General features: G+C 45.3%; 2 protein-coding genes and 1 pseudogene across 2 annotated transcripts; 2 read left to right on the plus strand and 1 right to left on the minus strand.

Annotated features, from left to right (window-relative positions):
- The first annotated feature begins 313 nt into the window (after positions 1-313).
- On the plus strand, positions 314-4,000 carry LOC123449903 (flavonoid O-methyltransferase-like protein Os11g0303600). Its single transcript, XM_045127267.1, has 2 exons — positions 314-1,164; positions 3,390-4,000. Exons 1-2 carry the CDS (start codon positions 370-372, stop codon positions 3,684-3,686), a joined length of 1,092 nt encoding a protein of 363 aa, XP_044983202.1. The 5' UTR covers positions 314-369; the 3' UTR covers positions 3,687-4,000.
- A 1,425-nt stretch (positions 4,001-5,425) lies between these two features.
- Positions 5,426-6,230, plus strand: LOC123450882 (annotated as a pseudogene).
- A 702-nt stretch (positions 6,231-6,932) lies between these two features.
- Positions 6,933-10,215, minus strand: LOC123449904 (probable low-specificity L-threonine aldolase 1). Its single transcript, XM_045127268.1, has 10 exons — positions 10,056-10,215; positions 9,069-9,516; positions 8,859-8,970; positions 8,693-8,743; positions 8,486-8,557; positions 8,258-8,390; positions 7,914-7,972; positions 7,721-7,818; positions 7,429-7,495; positions 6,933-7,342 (listed from the first exon to the last, which is right to left on the minus strand). The coding sequence occupies exons 2-10, from the start codon at positions 9,509-9,511 to the stop codon at positions 7,268-7,270; spliced, it is 1,110 nt and encodes a 369-aa protein (XP_044983203.1). The 5' UTR covers positions 9,512-9,516; positions 10,056-10,215; the 3' UTR covers positions 6,933-7,267.
- Positions 10,216-25,028: the final 14,813 nt, after the last annotated feature.

A 25,028-nucleotide genomic window follows, 5' to 3' on the forward strand; every position in this document is an offset into this window, starting at 1 on the left:
CCGTGTACACAAGCATGGCCCACCTCGAGTTCCACGAGTGAGATTTAAATCAATATTAGTTGCTGTCTAGAAGATTTAAATCAATGTTAGATTTAAATGCACGCTATTATTCCAACAGTAAGGTGTCCAGCCTGGTCATATCATCTTCCCAAGAAACAGCTCCCCGCTGTGCTCCTATCCTATCATCAGGCGTGTACGCAAGACATGTCCACAAATGCATGCATGTCCCCTCCACGAGTTCCACGAGTGAAATTTTAAATCATGTCGTAGCTAGCTAGTATTACATGGTAGTATATAAATCTTCGTAGCCACCTGAGCAATTTACACCCAATACAAAGCCCTGAGCATCAAGAGAGTGATAGAGAAATCATGGCAGCTCAGTCCCAAACAATGACAGTCCCCACCGACGCCCAGCTGATCAAGGCGCAGGCTGACCTGCAGCGCCACAGCCTCACCTACCTCACGTCCATGGCACTCAGGTGCGCCATCGAGCTCGGCATCCCGACGGCGATCCAGCGCCTCGGCGGCACCGCGTCCTTGCCCGACCTGATGGCCGCGCTGTCGCTTCCGCCACCCAAAGCGCCGTTTCTCAGCCGCGTCCTGCGGCTGCTGGCCAAATCCGACGCCCTGGCGTGCACCGAGGCCGGGATCTACAGCCTGACCCCGCTGTCCTACATCCTCGTGGATGGCGTACTCATCGACGGCGAGGCTAGGCAGGTGACCTTTCCGCTGGCCGTGACCTCGCGGTATCACATGGAGTCAGGTCTAGGCCTGGCCGATTGGTTCAAGAACGATAATTTGCTACCAGTGCCATCTCCATTTGAGCATGTGCACGCGGCGGCGCCCTTCGACGAGAGCATGACGCTGCTCGACCCTGAGACCGACAAGCTGTTCTACGAGGCCCTGGCCGCCCATGACCATATGGGGATCGGCACGGTGCTGCGGGAATGCCGTGGCCTGTTCGATGGCCTGCAGTCACTCACCGACTGCTGCGGCGGTGATGGGACGACGGCAAGGGCCATCGTCAAGGCCTTCCCGCATATCAAGTGCAATGTGTTGGACCTCCCAAAGGTGATCGATAAAGTCCCAAGCGATGGTGTTGTTAACTATGTCGCTGGTGACCTCTTCCACACCGTCCCACCAGCTCAAGCCGTGATGCTCAAGGTTCGATATCGCATGCAGTCTCTCTACAGCGCTCTAATATTTATTTATTTACTTTCTTTTTGGCATGGATATACAGGCTACGGAGGAGTTTTGAGATCTGTATACCCAAACTAATATGGACCGTTAATTCTTGCATTGCATGTTAATAGGTACACAAGATTTTTTTTCCAAAAGTCAAGCTTAGCAAAATTTTCGTTGCAAAATTTTCTGAAACTCGACCGTTGTTGCAAAAAATTCTTCCGTAAAAATACTTATGTTACAGAAAGACGAAGAAAAAAAATTCTACAACAAGCAAATTGTTTATGAAACACGACCGTTGTTTGAGGAATTAACGGATCCAAAGTTTATTTCTTGCAACAAAGCGAAAGTTTCTGCAACTCGAGCGTCGTTTCAGGAATTAAGTACAGGAGCGGATCGGACGGAACGGATCGGACGCTACGCGCGAGATCTAGCGGCTATCGAGGCGGTGGATGTTTAATTAATAAATATCCACCGTAGATGCGTAGCAACCCCCAAATAAAAATATATCTCGTGACATTTTTTTTTTTGGGGTATCTCTTAACGTGCGTCCAATGCTATTTTATTTATAAACTTGGTCAAAATTTACAAAGTTTGACTTTGAGAAAGAAAAAAAACTATAAGCACTATATTATGGAACAAAGGCGGTAATAGTTATGTCTTTGACTGAACAAAGACAATATAGGCTTTACACTTTGAAGCAATTAGATGATACCCCACGCGCTACTACAACAATTGGTTGCATTATATTTCAATGAGATTTCACTTTATGGTATATAAATATTTAGATTAGACCAAATTTAAAACACATACGACTTAACATATTTTATTATGTATATATAATTGTAAAGATTTATTTAAATATATATGTAGGATAAGAAAATTAAAAATATTTTTTCAAGCATGGTTGCATGTGATGGTGGGTCTTTTTTCATGCATGCATGGTTGCATGTCCATCGTGGCCATGTGGGGTTTATCCTATTTATAATTGTATGTTGATGTCGCATGATGACATGTTGAGGTGACCAGGTGGGGCTTATCTCATTTATAATTGTATGATGATGTGACATGCTTGCAGGTTGAGGTAAATAAGTTAGTTGGGATGACTCCCTTATCTATACATGATAATATAAGATAATGAAGTAAATAGTATAATCATTAAAGGACACATTTACTATATTTTTCATGTTTCTTCAGTTTATTATGGCTTTGGTACTATATCAGGCAAGAACAAGGTTTGATTTTGACTACAAGTTAGAATACAAACAATGATCATTTGAAAGTAATGTTCAGAGATTTTGGCAAATGATATACTAACACATGCGCTAGAAATATCTTATTTCCGGATCATGCTATGTATTTATTTTCTCAATTATGAATTCTCCTAAAATGATCTAAACCGACAAAATGGGTAATTCCTCACAATGTTATTAAGTGATGCTCCTATTTCTATCCATACAGTTGTACATGCAATGATCAATCTCTCTACGACGGCATGATTTTGTTTTTAGAAATGAAATCCTGACATGGTAAGTTGCATAAAAAATAATGGTCCCTCCCCCCCCCCCCCCCCCTCCGCGCTCTATACCAGTGCAATTCATACGAATCGAGTTTATGTGTTATGGATTTTTTTTCTCTTTATTTTGCCAAGGTATGTGTTATGAATTCATATGGCATTAACAAAATGAAGAGGGAATGGTAATTTAGTTCGTTGGGCCCTTCCTTTTCCTAACAAACAACGAACAACTTGCTATAATTAGAGCATTTTTATATGCAAACTTATCCTTTGCCAACGAAGGATTGTGATTAATATTCTTCTTGCCTCTAAGGAGGTAAGAGGGAACATCTTAAAATTGCTCTTCCATACAATATACCACATATCACAAAGTGTAGTAAGAGTTCGGATTGCACCAACTTTGTCATGTTTGGTACTAGTTTTTGTACGACTACTAATACAAGGGGCGGAATTAGCATGGGGTTACTCCTAGGCTTAAATTGGCTTTAGTGATGTATTTTAGGGATCTTTTGTACTTTGTAAGAAAGTATTACAAAGATTATTGCCACTACACCTAGGGCTATAGCCCCCATTTGTTCTAGGCTTGATTCTACCACTGACTAATACCTATGCATAATTACATTATGTTGGTAACTTCAGCGTCCCTAATTGTCCATTGATTAATCAATATATAACTTTTTTTCCATTCCAGCTTGTTCTACACTTCTGGAGTGATGAGGATTGCATCAACATCCTCGCTCAATGCAAGAAGGCCATACCTTCCAGAGAAATGGGAGGAAAAGTGATCATCATAGACATAGTGTTGGGATCTTCTCTAGCGACAATAACTGAAACTGAACTGTTGATGGACATGCTGATGTTCATATGTACCAGAGGACGGCAACGCAATGAAAAGGAGTGGAGCATGCTCTTTATGAAAGCAGGGTTTAGCGACTATAAGATTATCAAGAAACTTGGTCATCGTGGTGTCATCGAGGTATATCCATAAAATTGCTGCAAATGCTCATCTGGTGTGTGTTCCGTGTGAATTAGCGGTGTCAAATAATAAATAAATAAGTAAAATGCCTTACACGTCGATGGAAAACACAACAAATGCTTAAGTAGACGAAGTGTTAAGAGGCAAGTCCCTTCAGAACTATATGCATGTAAGCACTCGTATGTATGTGTGCATGTATGTACGTATGTATGTATGTATGTATGTATGTATGTATGTATGTATGTATGTATGTATGTATGTATGTATGTATGTGGCATGTTTGTATGTTCCAACAATCTAAAATGTTAAGCTTTGTTGTATTGGTATGTGTAGAACTTTGTTTTCGAACACATCAGTGAACGACATTGGCGTATGTTTATCATGCTAATATCAGTATTTTCTTAAGAATAGCTACACATGTGGAAGGGAAACTTTTGAAAAAATAGCAATTCAACAAAAAATCAAAAAATCTGAAAATATTTTTGAAATAAAGTTGACCTTTCATTGTACTTGTAAGAAAAAATTTACAAAACAAAAATTACACTTTGACTTCTTTTTAAAAAATACAAATTTTTGGTTAAAATAATATGAATAGAGACCTATAGTAGAAAATAAATTTTGCCTTTTTCGCCCAGAAGTCAATGTTGACTTATTTCATGAAAATTTATATCCTAGTGCAAAACAAAGTCAAGCTTAATCTAAAAATACTTCGAAATTATTTTGACTGTTCAATTAATAATTAAAAAATGTTTATATAGGGTGCACACAACCAAGAACCAAAGTGTCTTTCCCTAAGCATCTGCTGATTCTTTGGGAAAGGGATAAGTCATTTTTTCCATATGCCTCCACTAGCACCACACTCATTGTCGGTTCTCCAATTTCTCTACGGTTCTTCCCTTGTCATTGCGCTCTTCGATGACTTGATTTGCAATAGAAATATTTTGCCAGTAATGATATTGTCAAGAAACAGACATCACAGGAGGTGACAACCATACGATAAGAAGATGGGCCTAGTATAAAATAGAAGAAATATGGAAAATCAATCAATGGTCGTAGAACCGAGGAAGCTGGAGAGGGAACTACGCGTAGGTGGTGATGAGCCGCCGGACCATCCTGATGGAGATGGAGAGGGAACTGCGAAAGGATGCGGACGGGCTTGGGTGGTGGCGGAGATAGGGAGGAGCCGGATGAGCTAGGGCCGGGGGCGGCCGGCTTAAATAGCCGGCCCCAATCTTGTGCGCGCAGCCAAAGCACCACACGACGTTCACACCATGCCAACGGTAGAGGCATCCGTCGGGTTTCCTGGTGGGTCTATGTAGGGCCATGCCGTCAGGCCGAAAAGTAGACTATATCCACCGGGCTCCCCCATATCACTCCTAAGCCGACATGATTTATTTATGGATCTAAAACTAATATATAAAAAGTAGACTATATCACTCTGAAAGCCCGACCCCTCCCGTGTCGCCCCCGTGCATCGACCGATCGGGGGGGGGGGGGTCTAGCACCGCCGCGCGTCCTTGACTTGCTCTCCCACCTCTCTTTCTCGTCGCCGTCAGGGCGCCGCTGGGCAAAGCCCAGTCGGCGGCAGGCAGGCAGGACCTCTCCTCTCCTCAGCTGCAGGATGTGGTGCGGGCGGTGTGGCGACGCATTGGTGGCGGGGCGCGTCGGCGATGACTCAGGGGGCGACGGTTGCATCGCGGGCTAGTGACTCCCCCTGGTGCTCGTGTGGGGGGGCGCTTGGGGGCACTCCTATGATGGCCGGTGGTCGATCTGTTTTAGATCTAGCCGATGGTGCCTCGGGTAGTGCGGGGCTACCCTCCGGTGGCTGGTCCATCGCAGTCGCCAGGGATGGTGGCGGTGTGACCAGATCGGTCGGCGGTGGCGGGGTCGGATCTGGGCCAGGTGTAGGCCTTGGTCGCTGGATTGCGATCGGCGCAGTGTCGGGTGCGACACGTCGGTAGCTGGGCGGATCCTCAGGGATTCTACCCTTGTTTGTTCCATGAGAGGGCGGACTACTCCAAGGGAAACCACTGATCTCCTTCGGATCGAGCGATGGCGATGCTTTTGCATCGTAGCCCCTCTTCAGGGCATCTTTGCTCCGGTTGAAGGTACCAATGACATTGGCGGCGCACGCCTGGTAGCGCAACTGCCGATGAAAATCGCGCTGACTATGGTCATGGCGGACGATGGCGGCGTCTTTGATGTCGTTCCCTTGTCAAGGCATCATTATTGAGTTTGCATCATCAGGCTCGGGATGCTTCAAGGGAAACCCTAGATCTAGGTCTCACAGATAATTTTGGAGCAAGTGATGGCGTTCGCAGTATCACTTTTCCTCTTAGGGGCATCAGTTTGGAGCAAGTGATGGGTGGAGGGGACAAGAGGAGGAGCGGTGTTGCATTGACCGCAGGGTCGACGGCGGATCACGACAGCATGACGCTGCGGAGTTTCGGCGGCGGACGCATGTGGATGTACATGTGCAGGATGGTGGCCTTGTCTGGCGCCATGGTGGCATTGACAACATGCCAAGGAAGGTCGATGCGTCAGTTCCTCCTCTGAAGATGGACAGGTGAAAGATGGCAGCGGCAGCGAGAGTGCGTCGGTCCGGTGTGGGACCCAACCCTGGTATGGGGCTGGGTTGGGGTATCCGGCTATAGATGTTAGTGTTTCGTGCGATATCTGTTTGATACTAGGACCGGATATTCGACAAACCTACATCAAGGGGACATGAGTAGCAAGGGGACACGAGTAGTAACAGGTGTTGCCTTGATGACGGCTTCAGCCCAATGATGTATTACCTTATATGATATTTGTGAATAATTAATAAAATGCATGCATGCATCATCGAGATGCAGAGGCCGGGGTATATCCTCCTTTACAAAAATTAAAAAGTAAAACTTTTTTAATAAAATAATTAAGAATGTTAATAGTAAAAAAAGTTCATGAATTTAAAAAATGCTAGACGATTAAAAAATGTTAAATAGAAATTAAATATTTGTGTTATTTGAAAACAACTTATTGCTTTAAAATTGTTCATGTCTTCTGAAAAAACGTTTACAAACTACCCCTTGTTCATAAATATAAGTCATTTTAGAAATTTCATTAGGTGACTATATACGAAGCAAAATGAATGAATCTATAGCCTAAATATGTCTATATACCTCCGTATGTAGTCCCCTAGTGGAACCTCTAAAATGACTTGTATTTAGAAACTACTCCGTATAAAATAAGTATAAGAATTACTTTTTTTTGCTAAATTTATAAAGAAAAACATTTTCGAAATTAAAAAAACGGTCGTGTATCCCAAAAAATATACATGAATTTAAAAAATACGCTTGTGGACAAGCGATGGCCAACATTTCCAGTATCCTTATTATCCCTAGCTGGATTGCATATCATGTTATCCAAGCTGAAGAACAACGTTCACATTGACATTGGACTCATAAGCAGGCAATCGATTATTCCGCACAGTTGTCGATACTGTCACCAAGGCCACGACCAAAAACAAGCAGGATGGTACTGCATTTCTTCATCGATGCATTGTGCATAGGTTGCCACAAAGAGGAAGTGGCCTTGCTAGCTTAGTGCTAGTGCCCTTATGAATTCGCGGCGGCGCCGTTCGTCGGACGCTCCAGTTTAGCGTCGCATGCCAGTATTTCACCAACGGCTTCCTGAAAACAGCGCAAACATGTCAGTGATATCCTCACACCAGCTAGGGCATCGGCGATACAAGAAAAGAAGATCTTTTGTAGAGTACCTCGATGCATGTCAGGGTATACTGGACATCACTATCTGAAATTTGGTAGTGAACCACAAGTCTTACGCTGCGATTCAAAGGAAGTTCAGAACGGAGGGTTACAAGTCATGATGCATATACATCATGCTCCGTAGAATGAAATACTGTAGTGTGTTTCTTTTCATCCAATGCAGACTATGTAAAATTTTGTTTAGAGATCAATGCAAATACTACTAAGTAGTAAGAGAAAGCAGATGAGTTTAGGAAGCAGAATTATATTATGCTTGTACTGAGATGGCGAGCTGAATTGAACCTCTTGGAACTTGTTGGCATTGCAAGCACATTGCGCTGCTCCAGGACTTTGCACAGTTTGGCCGGAGTGATGCGTGGATCCGCCATGTGAAAGAATACCTACGGAAGGGAATACATCGCCGGAGATTGCAAATATGGTAAGTATTTAACCTGAAAACATCTACACAGCTCAGTAGATGGAATAACAGACTAACCATATTGGTCTCCACTGAAGTCAAATCAACTGTAAACTGTTCGATTTTCTTCAGTCCGTCTGAACAATTCGACAAAGAAAACAAAATTCAGGGTTAAGGTCCTGTAAGTCCGTAACACACAGAATGCATGGGAATACCGATATACTCCCCCTGTACCTAAATATAAGTCTTTTAAGATATTTCACTAGATGTCTACATACGAAGCAAAATGAATGGATCTATACTCTAAAGTATGTCTATATACATCCGTATGTAGTTCAGTAGTTAAACATCTAAAAAGACTTATATTTAGGAACGGAGGGAGTATAATCATATAAACATGATGGAGAAGACTAGTATGAAACCAGCTAAAACTTTGGCCTTCCTATGGTCGTCGGTAAGCTTGCCGATGGTATCGCGAACTCCGACTTCTGCAGCAGCACAGAGAACCCCTACCTGCCTCATTCCACCACCTAGCGTCTTCCTAAGAATTTTAGCCTGAAAGTAAGTATTATTTGTCAGATTTCGCTTACGTCTTCTCTTAAGAAAGCAGATTTAACTCACTGGCGTGCAGAATATCTAGCCATCATCACCTTGTTTATGAAGGCCTTGGAACCAACAATAACTGATCCAACAGGAGCACCTATCCCTTTCGACAGGCATACCTGCACTTTGACATTTAACAGAGAAATGCAGTCACACATCCTATTGTCAATCAGCGTAGCTCATTACATTCATTTGTTGGTTGCATATGTAATCTAGCATTATTTTTAGTAGTATTAAACAAATTAGATACGTACCGAAACTGAATCAGCAGCTCTCACAAGTGTATCGACAGGAACTCCAAGCGCCTGACAGGCACGATAACATAACAGGGATCTAAAAATGTCAGAAGAAGACATACATGGCATGCTTGGTACTTTGACATGCCGGTTAATGCATCCCATAGTTGTTAGTACTACTTACAACAGAAGCATTGAAAATACGAGCTCCGTCGATATGAAGCTTCAAGCCATGAGCCTTTGCAACTTCCCCAACCTTGTCAGTATATTCGACAGTCAGACACTTCCCACCAGAACTGCAGCAACAACCACAGCAAAAATAGTTGACAAATCAGCAGGTAACATAACGGAGTTAGCAGCGGACATCAGTAACATGAGCAACTCGATCCCTCACTTTCCATGGGTATTCTCGAGGCAGATGAGCCTGGTGGTGGGGTAGTAGAGCGCGCCGTCGGGGCTCCGGATGGCAGCGACGATCCTGTCGACGTCCATGGTGCCGTCGGGGTTGTTGGGGACAGTCCTGGGGTGGACGCCGCCGAGGGTGGAGATGCCGCCGTGCTCGTAGACGTGGATGTGGGAGTCGTCGCCGAGGATGACCTCGCTGCCCCTGGCGTCGCAGTGCGCCAGGACGGAGATGAGGTTGGCCATGGTGCCGGACGGCACGAACAGCGCCGCCTCCTTGCCCATGATCCGGGCCATCTCCGCCTCGAAGCGCCGGGCCGTGGGGTCGGCTCCCAGCACGTCGTCGTCGACGTCCGCCGCGGCCATGGCGGCCCGCATGGCCTCCGACGGCTTGGTCACCGTGTCCGACCGCAGGTCCACCACCTTGGCCGCCATCGTTTCTGCAGCAGCGAGACGACTTGCTAGAGAATACTCTGGTTGATCGCTATCGTTTTCATAGATAGATACTGTAGATAGCAGCAGCACACCAACACCAGTCGTGAAGAAGATGTTGCAAAGCTGTGAACCACTCAAACTCCCACGGGGGAGGAGGGTGTGGGAACCAACAAAAGCGACATGAATTATTCTAGAGAAAATGCCATACGGACGGCCCATGCCTGGCTGCCGCTCTATTTTTGTAATCGAAAAGCAACATCGTTCCTTCGTCTTTTACATTGCAGCAGCACAGCCGGCCAAATTAATAACCCAGGACAGAAGACACGAGTGTCCGGAGATTAGCACGCAACGGACAACGGATGCGAATACGATACATACACCCAACTCTATCCTTTCAACAACCACACACTTTGGTGGTGCCCGTATTATATGTCACTCATTTCCCCTGAGATTTCCCAACGGCAGCCATCGTCATTGAAGAACAAGTGTTTTGGCAATCTCAAGAAGAAGAAGAAGAAGAAGAAAGAGGAGACTGAATTCTTACCAGAGTCCGGGTGTAGCGGCGAAGCCGAGGTGGATGGGAATGGCGGGCGTCGAGCGGAATGTTGCGGCTTCCCTGCGGGGTGGTGTGCGTTGCCACCGGGGTCTGGGGAGCCGTGCTTTATAGAGGCTGTTGGCGCCGCTGGATCGAGGAAGAAGACGAGGCGACATAACTTAAACTTGCCGAGGTCATGAGCTTTGACGAGTCGCGCGTCTTCACGTGCGCTCCTGCACAACCACGTAGGAAAGCGGTGGCCCGTTGCTTTCTAGTGATGGAGCTACAATATACAGAGACCAAGTGGCACCTTTCCTTCCTTGGGGTCTAGAGTCCTCAATGGAATACTATTAGACCACTCCATACACCCGATTAAAATGACGCTTGTTTTTTTCCCATTCTATTCGTTTGAATTGATCCAGCGGACATTCATGTTTGCTTTTGAAATTAAGTCAACGCTTGCACCCAACACTGTCATGATCCATTTTTAAATAATGACGTAAAAAATAATAATAAATATTTTAAAAATATAAAAAATGTTAATTAAACATTAATGCTGGCCTCAAAGGCCGGCGATAGTCACGAGTCCATATTACACTAAATACAAAATTTAACTAAGCTAAAGACAAGGAGACGCACTGTCCTAGGCGTCCTCCTCGTCGTCCTCGGGGCCGGCGAGATCGACAAGCATCGGCGCCGGGCCAGCCCAGGGAAAGCCATCTCCCAGACGACGGCGGCGTCGTTCGTTGGTGGATGCACCGGCGCTGGCTGAGCTACAACACGTCACTCCTCCTCCTCAGCTTCGGCATCACGCCCCAGCTGCATGAGCCGATGGGCCTCAAGGCGCTCCTTCGCGAGCGGCCGTTGCCACCAGTGCTCGAGGAAAGGCGCCTCTTGCTTTGGCGTCGCACCCAACCAATCGGGTGGCGCACTGACCCACTCTCACACCATCCCTTCCAGACGTATTCCTCGGGCTGGAGGGCCATCGGCCCTGGCTCAGCCTTGGCGGGGGACGACGGGACCAACGACGGCGGCGTCGTTCGTCGGTGGATGCACCGGCGCTGGCTGAGCTACAACACGTCACTCCTCCTCCTCAGCTTCGGCATCACGCCCCAGCTGCATGAGCCGATGGGCCTCAAGGCGCTCCTTCGCGAGCGGCCGTTGCCACCAGTGCTCGAGGAAAGGCGCCTCTTGCTTTGGCGTCGCACCCAACCAGTCGGGTGGCGCACTGACCCACTCTCACACCATCCCTTCCAGACGTACTCCTCGGACTGGAGGGCCATCGGCCCTGGCTCAGCCTTGGCGGGGGACGACGGGACCAACGACGGCGGCGTCGTTCGTCGGTGGATGCACCGGCGCTGGCTGAGCTACAACACGTCACTCCTCCTCCTCAGCTTCGGCATCACGCCCCAGCTGCATGAGCCGATGGGCCTCAAGGCGCTCCTTCGCGAGCGGCCGTTGCCACCAGTGCTCGAGGAAAGGCGCCTCTTGCTTTGGCGTCGCACCCAACCAGTCGGGTGGCGCACTGACCCACTCTCACACCATCCCTTCCAGACGTACTCCTCGGGCTGGAGGGCCATCGGCCCTGGCTCAGCCTTGGCGGGGGACGACGGGACCAACGACGGCGGCGTCGTTCGTCGGTGGATGCACCGGCGCTGGCTGAGCTACAACACGTCACTCCTCCTCCTCAGCTTCGGCATCACGCCCCAGCTGCATGAGCCGATGGGCCTCAAGGCGCTCCTTCGCGAGCTGCCGTTGCCACCAGTGCTCGAGGAAAGGCGCCTCTTGCTTTGGCGTCGCACCCAACCAGTTGGGTGGCGCACTGACCCACTCTCACACCATCCCTTCCAGACGTACTCCTCGGGCTGGAGGGCCATCGGCCCTGGCTCAGCCTTGGCGGGGGACGACGGGACCAACGACTGCGGCGTCGTTCGTCGGTGGATGCACCGGCGCTGGCTGAGCTACAACACGTCACTCCTCCTCCTCAGCTTCGGCATCACGCCCCAGCTGCATGAGCCGATGGGCCTCAAGGCGCTCCTTCGCGAGCGGCCGTTGCCACCAGTGCTCGAGGAAAGGCGCCTCTTGCTTTGGCGTCGCACCCAACCAGTCGGGTGGCGCACTGACCCACTCTCACACCATCCCTTCCAGACGTATTCCTCGGGCTGGAGGGCCATCGGCCCTGGCTCAGCCTTGGCGGGGGACGACGGGACCAACGACGGCGGCGTCGTTCGTCGGTGGATGCACCGGCGCTGGCTGAGCTACAACACGTCACTCCTCCTCCTCAGCTTCGGCATCACGCCCCAGCTGCATGAGCCGATGGGCCTCAAGGCGCTCCTTCGCGAGCGGCCGTTGCCACCAGTGCTCGAGGAAAGGCGCCTCTTGCTTTGGCGTCGCACCCAACCAGTCGGGTGGCGCACTGACCCACTCTCACACCATCCCTTCCAGACGTACTCCTCGGACTGGAGGGCCATCGGCCCTGGCTCAGCCTTGGCGGGGGACGACGGGACCAACGACGGCGGCGTCGTTCGTCGGTGGATGCACCGGCGCTGGCTGAGCTACAACACGTCACTCCTCCTCCTCAGCTTCGGCATCACGCCCCAGCTGCATGAGCCGATGGGCCTCAAGGCGCTCCTTCGCGAGCGGCCGTTGCCACCAGTGCTCGAGGAAAGGCGCCTCTTGCTTTGGCGTCGCACCCAACCAGTCGGGTGGCGCACTGACCCACTCTCACACCATCCCTTCCAGACGTACTCCTCGGACTGGAGGGCCATCGGCCCTGGCTCAGCCTTGGCGGGGGACGACGGGACCAACGACGGCACGACGCAGTCGCCGACAGCAGAGAACATCAAGGCCTCCACCATCTGCACCTGGTAAGCCGCTTCCACCTCCTCCTCCTTGAGGCGCTCTTGCTCCTCGCTTGCACGGAGGATGGCCGCCAATGCCTTCTGGTATGTGGCCTCCGCCTCCTGATCCTTGTCGCGCACAACGAGGGGCGACGGGGTGGAAGCCACCACGTCGCGGATGCCACTTCAGGGCTATTCCTCGTGCTCCCACGCAAACCAGACCTTCCAATCGGGAGAGTCTGCAGCGTACATGGGGTTGAGCCGCTGCTCTGGCGTCAGCTGCTGCCGCCGACGCCTCGCCTCCTCCGCATGCGCTTGTGTCGACCGCACCACCGCCGACACTGGGATCCTCTCCGGATCCAAGTGCTAGTCATGTGGCAGAGTGACGTCGGGATAGGGGAAGGGGATGCCGTGCTCCCAGTGCCACCGTATCTGATGCACTGGTACGCTGATCCGCTATCAAGTCGTGCTGGAAGACGCCGGTGAGGGGATTGCGCTGACAGGGATGGCTGGGGCCTTGCCCTGGTCCTTGCCAAAGCTCGAACCTGCGCCGAAGAAGAAGCTCATGGTGGTGGCTAGGGTTTGTCGTCGACGAGGAAGCAGCGGGGTGGCTAGATGGGGACGGCTTCTCGAAGAGGATGAGTACCCCCCCCCCCCTCGCACACTTGGATTAAAAAAAGACGGACGTGGTCGCTGACGCGTGGGCCCATGGTGGGTGGTCGTCATTAATAAAAATGTTGTTGATAGTGGACCGGGCGCCACTTATGAACGGGACAGACACTGAAAGGGCGCGTGTCACGTCCGCGTCGACGCATTTCAGTTTTAAAATTTGTGTCAGAAATGGGTCCGCGCGAACGAAAAACGGACGCGTTTTAAAAATAAATCGACATGTTTGGATCATTACCTTTGTCTACAGCCATCCAAACAAACTGTGACGGATAAAATGGATCATGGAGTTGCTCTTAGAATCAATCATCTCCGACGTCGGTCTGCTCGTTTGACACCAAAACACAATCATCTCCCCCGGTCACGGTCAGTTCACACTTCACACCAAAGACACTACCAAGTGGCAGAATACTCGGTTAGTCAGTTGGTTAGGCCTCACTCGCCGGCCACCAGACATTTCTCAGCATCCACGACTCAGCCAACGCCCATATGTATGGTGTTGTGTAAGCTTGATTTTTAAAACATACTCCCTCTGTGTGTGCCATGAAGTAAGACGTTTTGAGTGCATCCCTATATATTTGTGTGACCTTAAATTTTAAGGTCTTGTCTTAGCTAGTCTTATTCGGAGCGTGCCATTCTCACCACAAGTGGTATTACTTAATAATGGTACTACTTATATGTTATGCGCACTTGTCATCTCGATCGAGAGAAGATGGATAGATATATATGTGTGGCCTAATGTAAGGCTGCTCACAGTGGAGAGTAACGTATAGTAGTATCATGCATATGTTACTATTGTATGATACTATCTTCATAGTGCATAGTAACATAAATTAGTATCATAGATGATCTCATTTATTGACATGCATGACACATAATAGCATAGCATTTAACATGTTACGGTATCTACCTATGTTGCTCTAATCATCTCTCTCTTCTTTAATTACTTGTCACATCACCATGTTTGCTAGTCCCAAGACTATGTTACTGTTGCGAACGGACTAAATCTGGACCGTCATTAGCAAACCGTCATTAGGACGTGATTAGTCAATTATTAGTCTAAAACATCGTACGGACGCGTTCGTCCGTACAGGCGCCTTTTGTACAGACGCCTTTTGCTTCGCGTCTTAAATCCTTGTATATATACTTCAGATCAATGACACAGAAGGGATTTTGCACAAACACTTTCGTTTTCATCTTTACACGTTATCAGGCACTGCATCTGCCAAGAGAGAAGACCTGTCATCCCTTGCCTCCGCTCGTTTCATCCAAAGGGAAACCCATCGTCGTCGCTTTCCTCGCGCTCAGAACCACCACGCCGCCCATCGCCGTCATGGACTTGGCGTAACAAGTGGCCCTCGACGCCCCTTTTTCGCGAGGAAGAACCGCCGTCGTGGGGATGCAGGCCATGGCAACCGCCTCGTGCACCAGGCCGGATCTTCGACTCCGGCCGCCGCCAACGAGACGGGACCAGCAACCCCACCAACCGCCTTCTCCATCCCTCCGATGGAGTGGCTGGTTGCAGGGCCATCGGCGCCGTTCCTCAAGAGGAGGAGATACTCCCATGGATCGCCCCGCCACCACTCCCACCGTACTGCCTGCAGCACCACCCGTGCCCAGCACATACGGGCGCACCGCCGCGGCTGCCGTCACCGACGCCGTCGGACGAACTGCGGAGCACTTCTTCCCTCCGGGATACGATCCCATCCCGGAACTCCCGTCCCCGACGCCGGCTATAGAAGAACTCCATGGTAACTCCACCGTCCCGGATCTGAACATGGAGGCCATGGTGGGAGAGGAAGAGATGGAAGGGCAGGACTCCTCGTCCACACCACCAGCACCACCCCTTCCTCCCACACCTCCACCAGAAGCACGCCAAATTCTGCGGCAGTTTGCCGCAGCCATGGCCCAAAACCGAGCCGCACTCCGGGGCGCATGGTCACCGGCGGCCCTCGGCCTCGCCGGCGCCCCCGGGGAGAGCAGCAGCGGCAGGAACCAGGCGGCGCGGGACGAAGCAGGAGGAATAGATGTCCGCCATGGGGAGGGAAGTGGAGTGCAGGCGAGGGGAGGTACTATGCAGATCGAGTGAAGGGGCTGGCGTGGAGAGGGGAGAGGAACCAGATCGAGCAGAGAGAAGGAAGGCGTCGGTCTGTCTGTGGATCGACCAGATCGAGACGAGATATGGGAGAAGCGTCGCCAAGGGGAAACCCTCGTGCGTCTCGCCCCCTTATCTCTTCCCTCTGTCGGTCGGCACCTGGGTCGGACCACCCTCCCGTTTTCTCTCTCTGTCCGTCGGCTCCTCGGCCTCCTTCTCCCCAAATAGGCCCAACAGGCCAACATCCGAAAAAAATAAGGAGGCTGCTGGTGTTTTGGCATTTCCATCAGGAAAAAGCCCATGCACAAATATATTACATAGCAGCCTTGTTTTTTTTTCTTTTAGTGTGATATATTATTGTATTTGAAGAACCTTAGTTTATTTTAGGTCATTGTTGTATTATAAGTTTGCAGATATTTAGAATATATATCGTCTAAAAATAAAATAAAGTCTCTGACTATGTACACATATTCTATATGATTGCCTCAGCATTCTTTTTTCAAATATATTTTTTAGAATATGTAAATTCTTAAGTACAACATTTTTTTATTCGAATTTTTGGAATCACAAGATAGATGAGGCTTCTACTGCACTTTGCAGATTATCCTCATCACTGAAAAATCAAAATTTTGCCTCCATTCCCTTTGGCAAAATAATCTTCGAGTGTTCTCCCAAATATACGAACTAATGTGACTACCTCGAATTTTTGCAAATCACAAGGCAATTGTGTGATCTACTATATAATTTGCAGATTATCCACTCTCACTATGAGGTCTACATCCAGTCATTTTGACAAGATGATTACCTTAAAAGTGATTTTGTAAAATGTAGTATGACACAAAAGTAATGGACATATGTATCTACTGGTCAAAACCAGAATATGCTCTCCACTACTGTGAGATCTACACCGCAACGGTGACTATCTTCAAAGTAACATATACATAAAAAATGAGGTCTACACATATAAGTATAAAGCATCAGCTATACTTACAAATTTTGCTTCATCAAAGCATTAATTGTTCCTTATATTTTACTCTCATAGTAAAACTAAATTATGCATGAAAATACCATGCAGGAAATGGCTGGCGTCATGCATCGTGAATTTCATGAACTTGAACTAGATGGTAGTAACTATTTACCATGGGCTATGGATGCAAAGATAGCCCTCGAAAGCCGTAAACTCGGTTTCACTATCACCACACCCGATGAAGGCGTCGGAGAAATCCCCACGGCAGCCAAATATACTGCTTTAAGTTTCTTAAGGCACCATCTCCATCCGGACTTAGTCGGAATATTTGATGGAACAAGATCCACTAGCTTTGTGGAACTCTCTCAAGGAGAGATATGACCAACAAAGAGCAGTTATGCTGCCAGAAGCACAGAGAGAATGGTCCCTCATAAGGTTCCAAGACTTCAAATCTGTGGTAGCATATAACTCTGCAGTTCACAAGGTTAACTCAAAACTTTGGTTTTGCAATCAAGCAATTTTTAAAGAAGACCTTATTGAGAAGACCTTATGCACTTTCCACCCCTCGATGAGGGTACTACAACAGTAGTACCATCAACAAAAATACAAAAAGTATTCTGAGCTCATATACACTTTACTTCAGGCTGAGAAACATGATGAACTTCTCATGAAGAATCATCAGACACGCCCAACGGGCTCAATGCCACTCCTTGAAGCACATGCTAACACTCAGTTTACTAAAAAATATGGGGGCAACAAAAAGAATTTCAAGAAATTCAATGGAAAGTGGAAAAAGAACAACAAGCAGAAAAGCTTTGGTCAATCTAAAGGTAAAGGTCACTTCAAGAAAAATGACCGAAACACCAACTCCGAGATTTGTCAAAGGTGTGGATGTACTAACCATCGTACTAGCAAATGCCGAACTCCCAAGCATCTAGCGGATATATTAATCAAATCCACTGGGAAAGGCAAACAAGTTCATGGAAAAGCTGAAGCTCACTTCAACGCCTTACAACAAGAAGAAAACCTTGAAGCTAGCACTTCTCAAAGCGCTCCTAAGGAAACAAGGCAGAAAGATGAAGATCTTCTTGATATTGACAACCTGATGGTGGAATACACCCAAGACGCATATGGAGATCTCATATAATCTCCACATCACTCATTTGATGTTATCAGCTATCTTATTGTAATAATGGATGTTATAATTTGTATAACTCTAAGTAGAATAAAGTCCTACAGACCAATCGTATTATGTAGTTCAAACATAATATCATATTTATATTTGTAACTGTAATATGAATACTTTGTATATGTATATTTATATGTGAGTAATATGAATAAAGTTTCCTAAAATATTCTCTTACTCTATATAGATTTTACGGGAAAATAATCCAATGGAAGAAGAATTATGTTTGGTGGACAGATGTACCACTAACACAATTTTAAGGGAAATAAATTATTTCCAAACTCTAACTAAGAGAAAAGGGAATATTATGACAATCGCCGGTCACGATGCATCAATTATTGGTTCAGGACGAGCCACACTTGTTCTACCTATGGGTACTACGATTGTAATTGAGGATGCACTCTTATATCCTGAATCTACACGCACCCTTCTAAGTTTCAAAGACCTCAGATCAAATAATTTCCATCTAAAAACAATTTCTGAAAATAATTCTGAATATTTGCTTTTAACAAAGAGCAATGGGTCTGAGAAACAAATTCTTGAAAAATTCCCCTCACTTTCATCTGGATTATATTACAGTTATATAAAACCCGTACCACATGTTGCGTACAAAATAATTTTTGAAGATCTTGATAAATTCAAGACTTGGCATGATCGCCTAGGTCATCCTGGCATAGGGATGATGAGAAAAATTATTGACAATTATATTGGTCACAGCCTTCCAACTAAAAATTTCCGAAAATCATCAGATTTTGTGTGCACCGCATGTGCAACTGGGAAATTAATTATAAGACCATCTTATCTTAAGGTAAAAAGTGAGTCACTTAACTTTCTTGAACGCATTCAAGGAGATATATGTGGTCCAATTCAACCACTATCAGGACCTTTTAGACATTTCATGGTGCTCATAGATGCATCTACTAGATGGTCACATGGATGTCTATTGTCCACACGAAATCATGCTTTTGTCAAGCTAATTGCTCAAATTATCAAATTAAGAGCAAATCATCCTGAAAATAGGATAAAAACAATTCGAATGGACAATGCCGTTGAATTCTCTTCACGTGCATTCAATGACTATTGCATGGCTATGGGCATTCATTTAGGACACTCTGTGCCTTATGTCCATACTCAAAATGGTTTGGCTGAATCTCTCATCAAAAGAGTAAAATTAGTTGCTCGACCACTATTACAGAATTGTAATTTACCAGCATCTTGTTGGGCACATGCGGTATTACACGTCGTAGATCTAATACAAAGCAGACCAACTACATATCATACAACATCCCCACTACAACTAGTACGTGGCACTCAGCCAAGTATTTCCCATCTGCGAAAATTCGGTTGCGCAGTATACGTACCGATATCACCACCGTAGCGTACAACAATGGCCCCCCATAGAAAACTAGGGATCTATGTGGGTTATAATTCTCCCTCAATTATTAAATATCTTGAACCTCTTACACGGGACCTGTTTACTGCCCGCTACGCTGATTCAATTTTTTATGAAGACCATTTCCCAGCATTAGGGGGGGAATCAAACCACAAAGAATGCCAGGAAATAGATTGGAATGTAACAGGCATTCAGTCCTTAGATCCACATACTAAAGAATCTGAAACTGAAGTTCAGAGGATCATAGATTTGCAACACATTGCAAATAATCTGCCAGATGCATTTACTAACCATAAAGGTGTCACTAAATCGCATATTCCCGCTGTTAATGCACCAGAACAAGTGGAGGTACCAACTAAAACCACTCAAACCCCAAATGAGAGTAAGAGGGGGAGAAATCAGGTTAGCCGGAATATAGCTTCTCAAAAGCCTCCGCGGAAACAGAGGAAACCAAATCCTCTATCGGTAAATGCAATTCAACCTCAAGTTGAAGGACACCAACCAGATGCTCAACATATTGAAACTGGCATAAATGCGCATAAAAACATAATAGCTGGGACATCAGAACACCATGACTCTATTGATGTGGGAAATCACATAGATTCTGAAGGTATAAAAGGAATTTCCATAAACTATATAGAATCAGGAGAATCATATAATAGAGAGACTACAATTGTCGACATATATTTTGCCTCTGAAATTGTTGAAACCCTTCAACTGGATCCAGAACCAAAGACCGTCAGGGAGTGCCTCAAGCGTCCTGATTGGCCTAAATGGAAGGAAGCAATTGAGGCAGAACTGCACTCGCTCAACCAAAGAGAGGTGTTTTCCTTAGTAATACCTACTCCTCAGAATGTCTTCCCTGTGGGAGCAAAATTGGTTTTCGTTCGAAAAAGGAACGAAAACAATGAGGTGGTGAGATACAAAGCGAGGCTTGTAGCACAAGGGTTCACACAGAGACCCGGCATCGATTACGATGATACATACTCTCCTGTTATGAGTGGAATAACGTTTCGATACTTAATATCTATGGCAGTACAAATGAGTTTATCTATGCAGTTGATGGATGTAGTGACAACATACTTATATGGGTCACTCAAATCGGATATATATATATATATATGAAAGTCCCTGAAGGACTTAAAATGCCGAATCCAAAAGCAAATCGCAAAGCATATTGTGTAAAATTACAAAAGTCACTATATGGCTTAAAACAGTTGGGTAGAATGTGGTATAACTGACTAAGTGAGTTCCTTATTCAGAAAAGCTACTCAAATACTGATGATTGCCCTTGTGTATTTATAAAGAAGTCCTCAAATGGATTTTGCATCATCTCAGTGTACGTTGATGACCTCAATATCATTGGAAGTACACCTGATATCGAAGAAGCACGCAATCATCTAATGGCGGAATTTGAGATGAAAGATTTGGGAAAAACCAAATTCTGCTTAGGCTTACAGCTTGAGCACCTTCCCTCAGGAATTTTAGTATACCAACCTGCTTATATTCAAAAGGTTTTGGAAAAATTTAATATGGATAAATCATATCCAACCAAAACACCCATGGTTGTCAGATCCCTTGATATGAATAAAGATCGTTTTAGACCTCGGGATAATGACGAAGAGATATTGGGACCTGAGTTCCCATATCTCAGTGCCATTGGTGCGCTAATGTATCTTGCAAATTGCACCAGGCCTGATATCGCATTTACGGTAAATTTACTAGCTAGACATAGCGCTGCTCCAACAAAACGTCATCGGACGGGAGTAAAGAATATCCTTAGATATTTACATGGCACAAAAGATCTTGGCTTATTCTATCAGAAAAACCAAGATATGACTATGGTAGGATATACTCACGCTGGCTATCTATCTGATCCTCATAATGCCAAGCCACAGACAGGTTTCGTATTCTTATATGGTGGAACTGCTTTTTTCATGGAAGTCAACAAAACAGACTCTCGTAGCAGCTTCCACTAATCATTATGAAATTATTGCATTATTTGAAGCATCAAAAGAATGTGTATGGCTTCGCAGGATGATTAACCACATTCAAACTACATGTGGTGTTGGTTCATTAGGATCACCAACTATTATTTATGAAGATAATGCAGCTTGTGTTGCTCCAATGCAAATGGGTTATATAAAAAGTAATATCACAAAACACATTTCTCCTAAATTGTTTTATCCTCATGAATTACAGAAAAATGGAGAAATTGATATTTTGCAAACTAAATCATGTGACAATCTAGCAGATTTGTTCACAAAGTCTTTACCAAATTCAACGTTCCAAAAATACATTCATGGAATTGGTATGAGACGACTTCGTGATTTGGAAAGTTCAGGGGGAGAAATCTCCTGAAAATATAACCCTTTAATTATCATCAGGTAATGAATATTGTACTCTTTTCCTTTATGAGTTTTTCCAAGAGGTTTCTCATAAAAGGGTTTTAACGAGACAATTAAATACAAGCATTGATGCATGCCATATCATATTTCTCCTTATATTTTTCCTACCAGGTTTTAAAGGAGTTTTTCATGGAACATCTCATTGCACTCTTTTATTATGAGTTTCTTTGAAATTTTCTCTCATAATGTTTTTAATGAGGCAATATCTTCATTAATATCATATGATATACTTTCTATTTTTCCTATGAAGGTTTTTAAAGGAAAGTATCTAAAGCATATTTATTGTCTAAAACTCACTAATAATTTTCTCCTTCTTCGAAGGCTTTTCTCATATGAGTTATCAAGAGACAATAATCACTATATGTTGTATCATTTTCTCCTTATCATTTTCCCACTGGGTTTAAAGGAGTTTTAACAACATATCTATACATTTCTCCTCATATTTTTTTCCCACAAGGTTTTGGGGAGAGAATCTCAAGAATTGACTGATGAATATACAAGGAGCTTTCAATAATGGATTACTCAAGACGGCGTTGTACAAGGGGGACTGTTGCGAACGGACTAAATCTGGACCGTCATTAGCAAACCGTCATTAGGACGTGATTAGTCAGTTATTAGTCTAAAACGTCGTACGGACACGTCCGTCCGTAGAGGCGCCTTTTGTACAGACGCCTTTTGCTTCGCGTCTCAAATCCGTGTATATATACTTCAGATCAATGACAGAGAAGGGATTTTGCACAAACACTTCCGTTTTCATCTTTACAGTTACTAGCTATGATTCCCCACTATGGCCAGCCTAATGACAAGCTGCTTGGGAAATCACCTACCAGCAGTAATTTTTAGTTTGTCGTGCCATTCTGGAAATGGCCTTATGTAAGGCCTCTTTCAATGCAAATGTCCTTAGATGAGGTACTAAGTGCATTAAATAGCTTAGCAACTCAACTCTCCAATGCATAGGTGCTTAGCTTGTTGTTGCTAAGGTCACTTTATTTAATGATTTAGCACATAAACTCTTTCATGCATTGGCCAACTTCTCTTATTTAAGTGGTTTGCCTAGGTTCACGTGTTTGGCATTGGTTCTTTCTGGAGTCACCAAAGTACTATCTCTCCTTAATTGTTGTGCCATGTCATATTTTAACTTATGTGGCATGCTTAGCATCCGCCCACGGTGGAGCACTGGGAAAATGAACCTATCTTCCTGCTCTTAGCTTCTTCATTTTTTGCTTATTTGAACTGCTCCTCTTAGTGAGCTGACGTATGAACAAGTATTGGTGTCATTCCAGCAATCGAACCGGGGAGGAGCGTCCCTAGTTTACTAAAAATATGTGTGTGTGGCCTGTGGCCATGAACTTCGTTGGGGTCGTCTTAGCATAGTTTTATGCATATCATGACATTTCACCTTAAGTATTCCTTCAAAGTTATACATGTTGAGAGAAGACGGATATATTTGTATTTGACAATGAGCTTGGTCGACCAAGGTCAATATATAAGTTTGTGATTTGTTTCCAAATAGTTCTTTTAACAGTCCACTTAACAGCTAGCCGATTTCTAATTCAATAATAATTAGATTCGTACGGCCTCCTTGGTTTACATGAATATAGCAGGAACTCAAAAGGTATGAATTCTGTAGTAAAAAATTATTAGGTTTGTAGAAACGGATTTGTGCTTCTATGTAGAATACGAAACGCATATAAACTTTTTACAGGTCATTTACAAGGCAACATGTTTGATCTGTATGTAGTCGTTACTCACTTCTGTGAAAACCAGGAAGCCTTTGGTTATCGGGTTTGTCCGATAAAAAATCATAACTCAGGATATCTACATTTGGTTTGGACGAAGGTCCAATAATAAAATAGGTGGTTAGACAGCTAATCCTATTTTTACCGCTAGTGGCTTTTTTATTTACTTTTAAACTTTGCTTCAACTCATTCTAACCATGTTTTGGATTGCAGACTATTTCACTTCATGTTTTAATAATGAGGTTGCATGCATCGATCTGATGTAGGATGTAGAGGCCGTTGACACGATCTCCTTTTCTAAGAAAATATAAAATACGAAACTATCCTTCACACTTTACAGGAAACTTTTTAGACTTCCAGACTTTGTAAACGATGTGACTGTTCTGTGATCAAAGTAAAGTGTGCCGAATTACATTGCCTCAAAAGTTTATGTATTACTGCTGTTAAAAGCGCAACTTTTTACTTATTTCAATAGGTCAATCAGGGGCGGAGCCCAATGGGCCAAGCCTGTATCATAGGCTACAGGGTCCAAACCAATTTTTAGGGCTAATTATAATGCATAGGGCCCAAGGCAATAGGATGGCTCATAAAAAGTGCTTCAGGGTGGCCCATCAAACAAACGAACCAACCCACACTCGCAGCCCATGACGAATCCATTGACCACACGATCGTAGACGCAGCCGCTGGGCGTTCGCCTTCTGTCTTCGCGTCTTTGTCTCCCAGCTCCCGTGATTTGTTCCTGGTGGCTGGGCGGCCGGTTGTGCGCCTCCAGATCAACCGGCAAGCCGGACACCTGCCTGCATGCCTCCAGCGCAATTAGGCAAACGGAAACGCGGCTAGCCGGCCAGGTTAGAAACTAATGATTTGTTGCCTAATTACGCATGTTGTAGCCGGTTACAGGTTACTCCTCATGCCCCTGGACAATTGTATGCACTATGTAGGCCTCTCAGTATATTTTTTTTTTGGTGGGGAATGACTTTCAGGATAGATGCTTAGGCAAAAGTTATAGGAAAATCTTTGATGCGTGGCTGTAGTTTATTTGCAAGCATGTTTATTTGTATCCAGTATCCACGCATGCCTTCATAATTTATTTCATCTTCACCTGCGTCTACACATAGCTTTTCCATATTGCATGCCCTTGATTATATGCATTAGCTATCACCCAGCCGATTCAATTTTTATTCTCTTTTGTAATTTTATTTATTAAATGCAGATATTATGGACAAGTTTCTTCTCAAAAGAAAGGCACCATCACAGGTTGGTCCAGAAGACATGAATTGGGAGGAAGAGATTCAATATGATCCAGGCAAGAGGAAATTGATAGAACATTATCATCCAAATTTGAAGGATTTGGTAAGAAGAAACTACTTGATTAATGGACCTTGTCAGCCAAAAGATATCGATTTTCCATATTCTAACTTTGGGACTAAGAGGAGAAGGTTCAATCCTGAATGGTTTGATGATCATGCAAGTTGGCTTGAATATAGCAAAGAGAAGAAAAAGGCATATTGCTTTTGTTGTTTCTTATTTAGGGATCGTGGCCACAAGAAAGAAGCTGGGTATGAGGCATTTGTTCTTAATGGTTGGGATACCTGGAGCGTTCCATCAAGGCTAAAGGATCATGTTGGTGAGCCAGGTAGTGTCCATGATCAAGCAATGAAAAAATGTACCGCTCTACTAAAAAGAGA

This window comes from Hordeum vulgare, chromosome 4H, assembly GCF_904849725.1.
Source record: "Hordeum vulgare subsp. vulgare chromosome 4H, MorexV3_pseudomolecules_assembly, whole genome shotgun sequence".
Lineage (NCBI taxonomy): Eukaryota > Viridiplantae > Streptophyta > Magnoliopsida > Poales > Poaceae > Hordeum > Hordeum vulgare.

Excerpts from the sequence above, each read along its gene's own strand:
- LOC123449904 (XM_045127268.1), bottom strand. The coding sequence starts at position 9,511 with ATGGCGGCCAAGGTGGTGGACCTGCGGTCGGACACGGTGACCAAGCCG. Across the intron at positions 8,744-8,858 it reads GTATTTTCAATGCTTCTGTT|GCGCTTGGAGTTCCTGTCGA; the intron begins GTAAGTAGTACT and ends CGTGCCTGTCAG. Across the intron at positions 7,496-7,720 it reads ATGCCAACAAGTTCCAAGAG|CGTAAGACTTGTGGTTCACT; the intron begins GTTCAATTCAGC and ends TTTGAATCGCAG.
- LOC123449903 (XM_045127267.1), top strand. The coding sequence starts at position 370 with ATGGCAGCTCAGTCCCAAACAATGACAGTCCCCACCGACGCCCAGCTG. Across the intron at positions 1,165-3,389 it reads CTCAAGCCGTGATGCTCAAG|CTTGTTCTACACTTCTGGAG; the intron begins GTTCGATATCGC and ends TTTCCATTCCAG.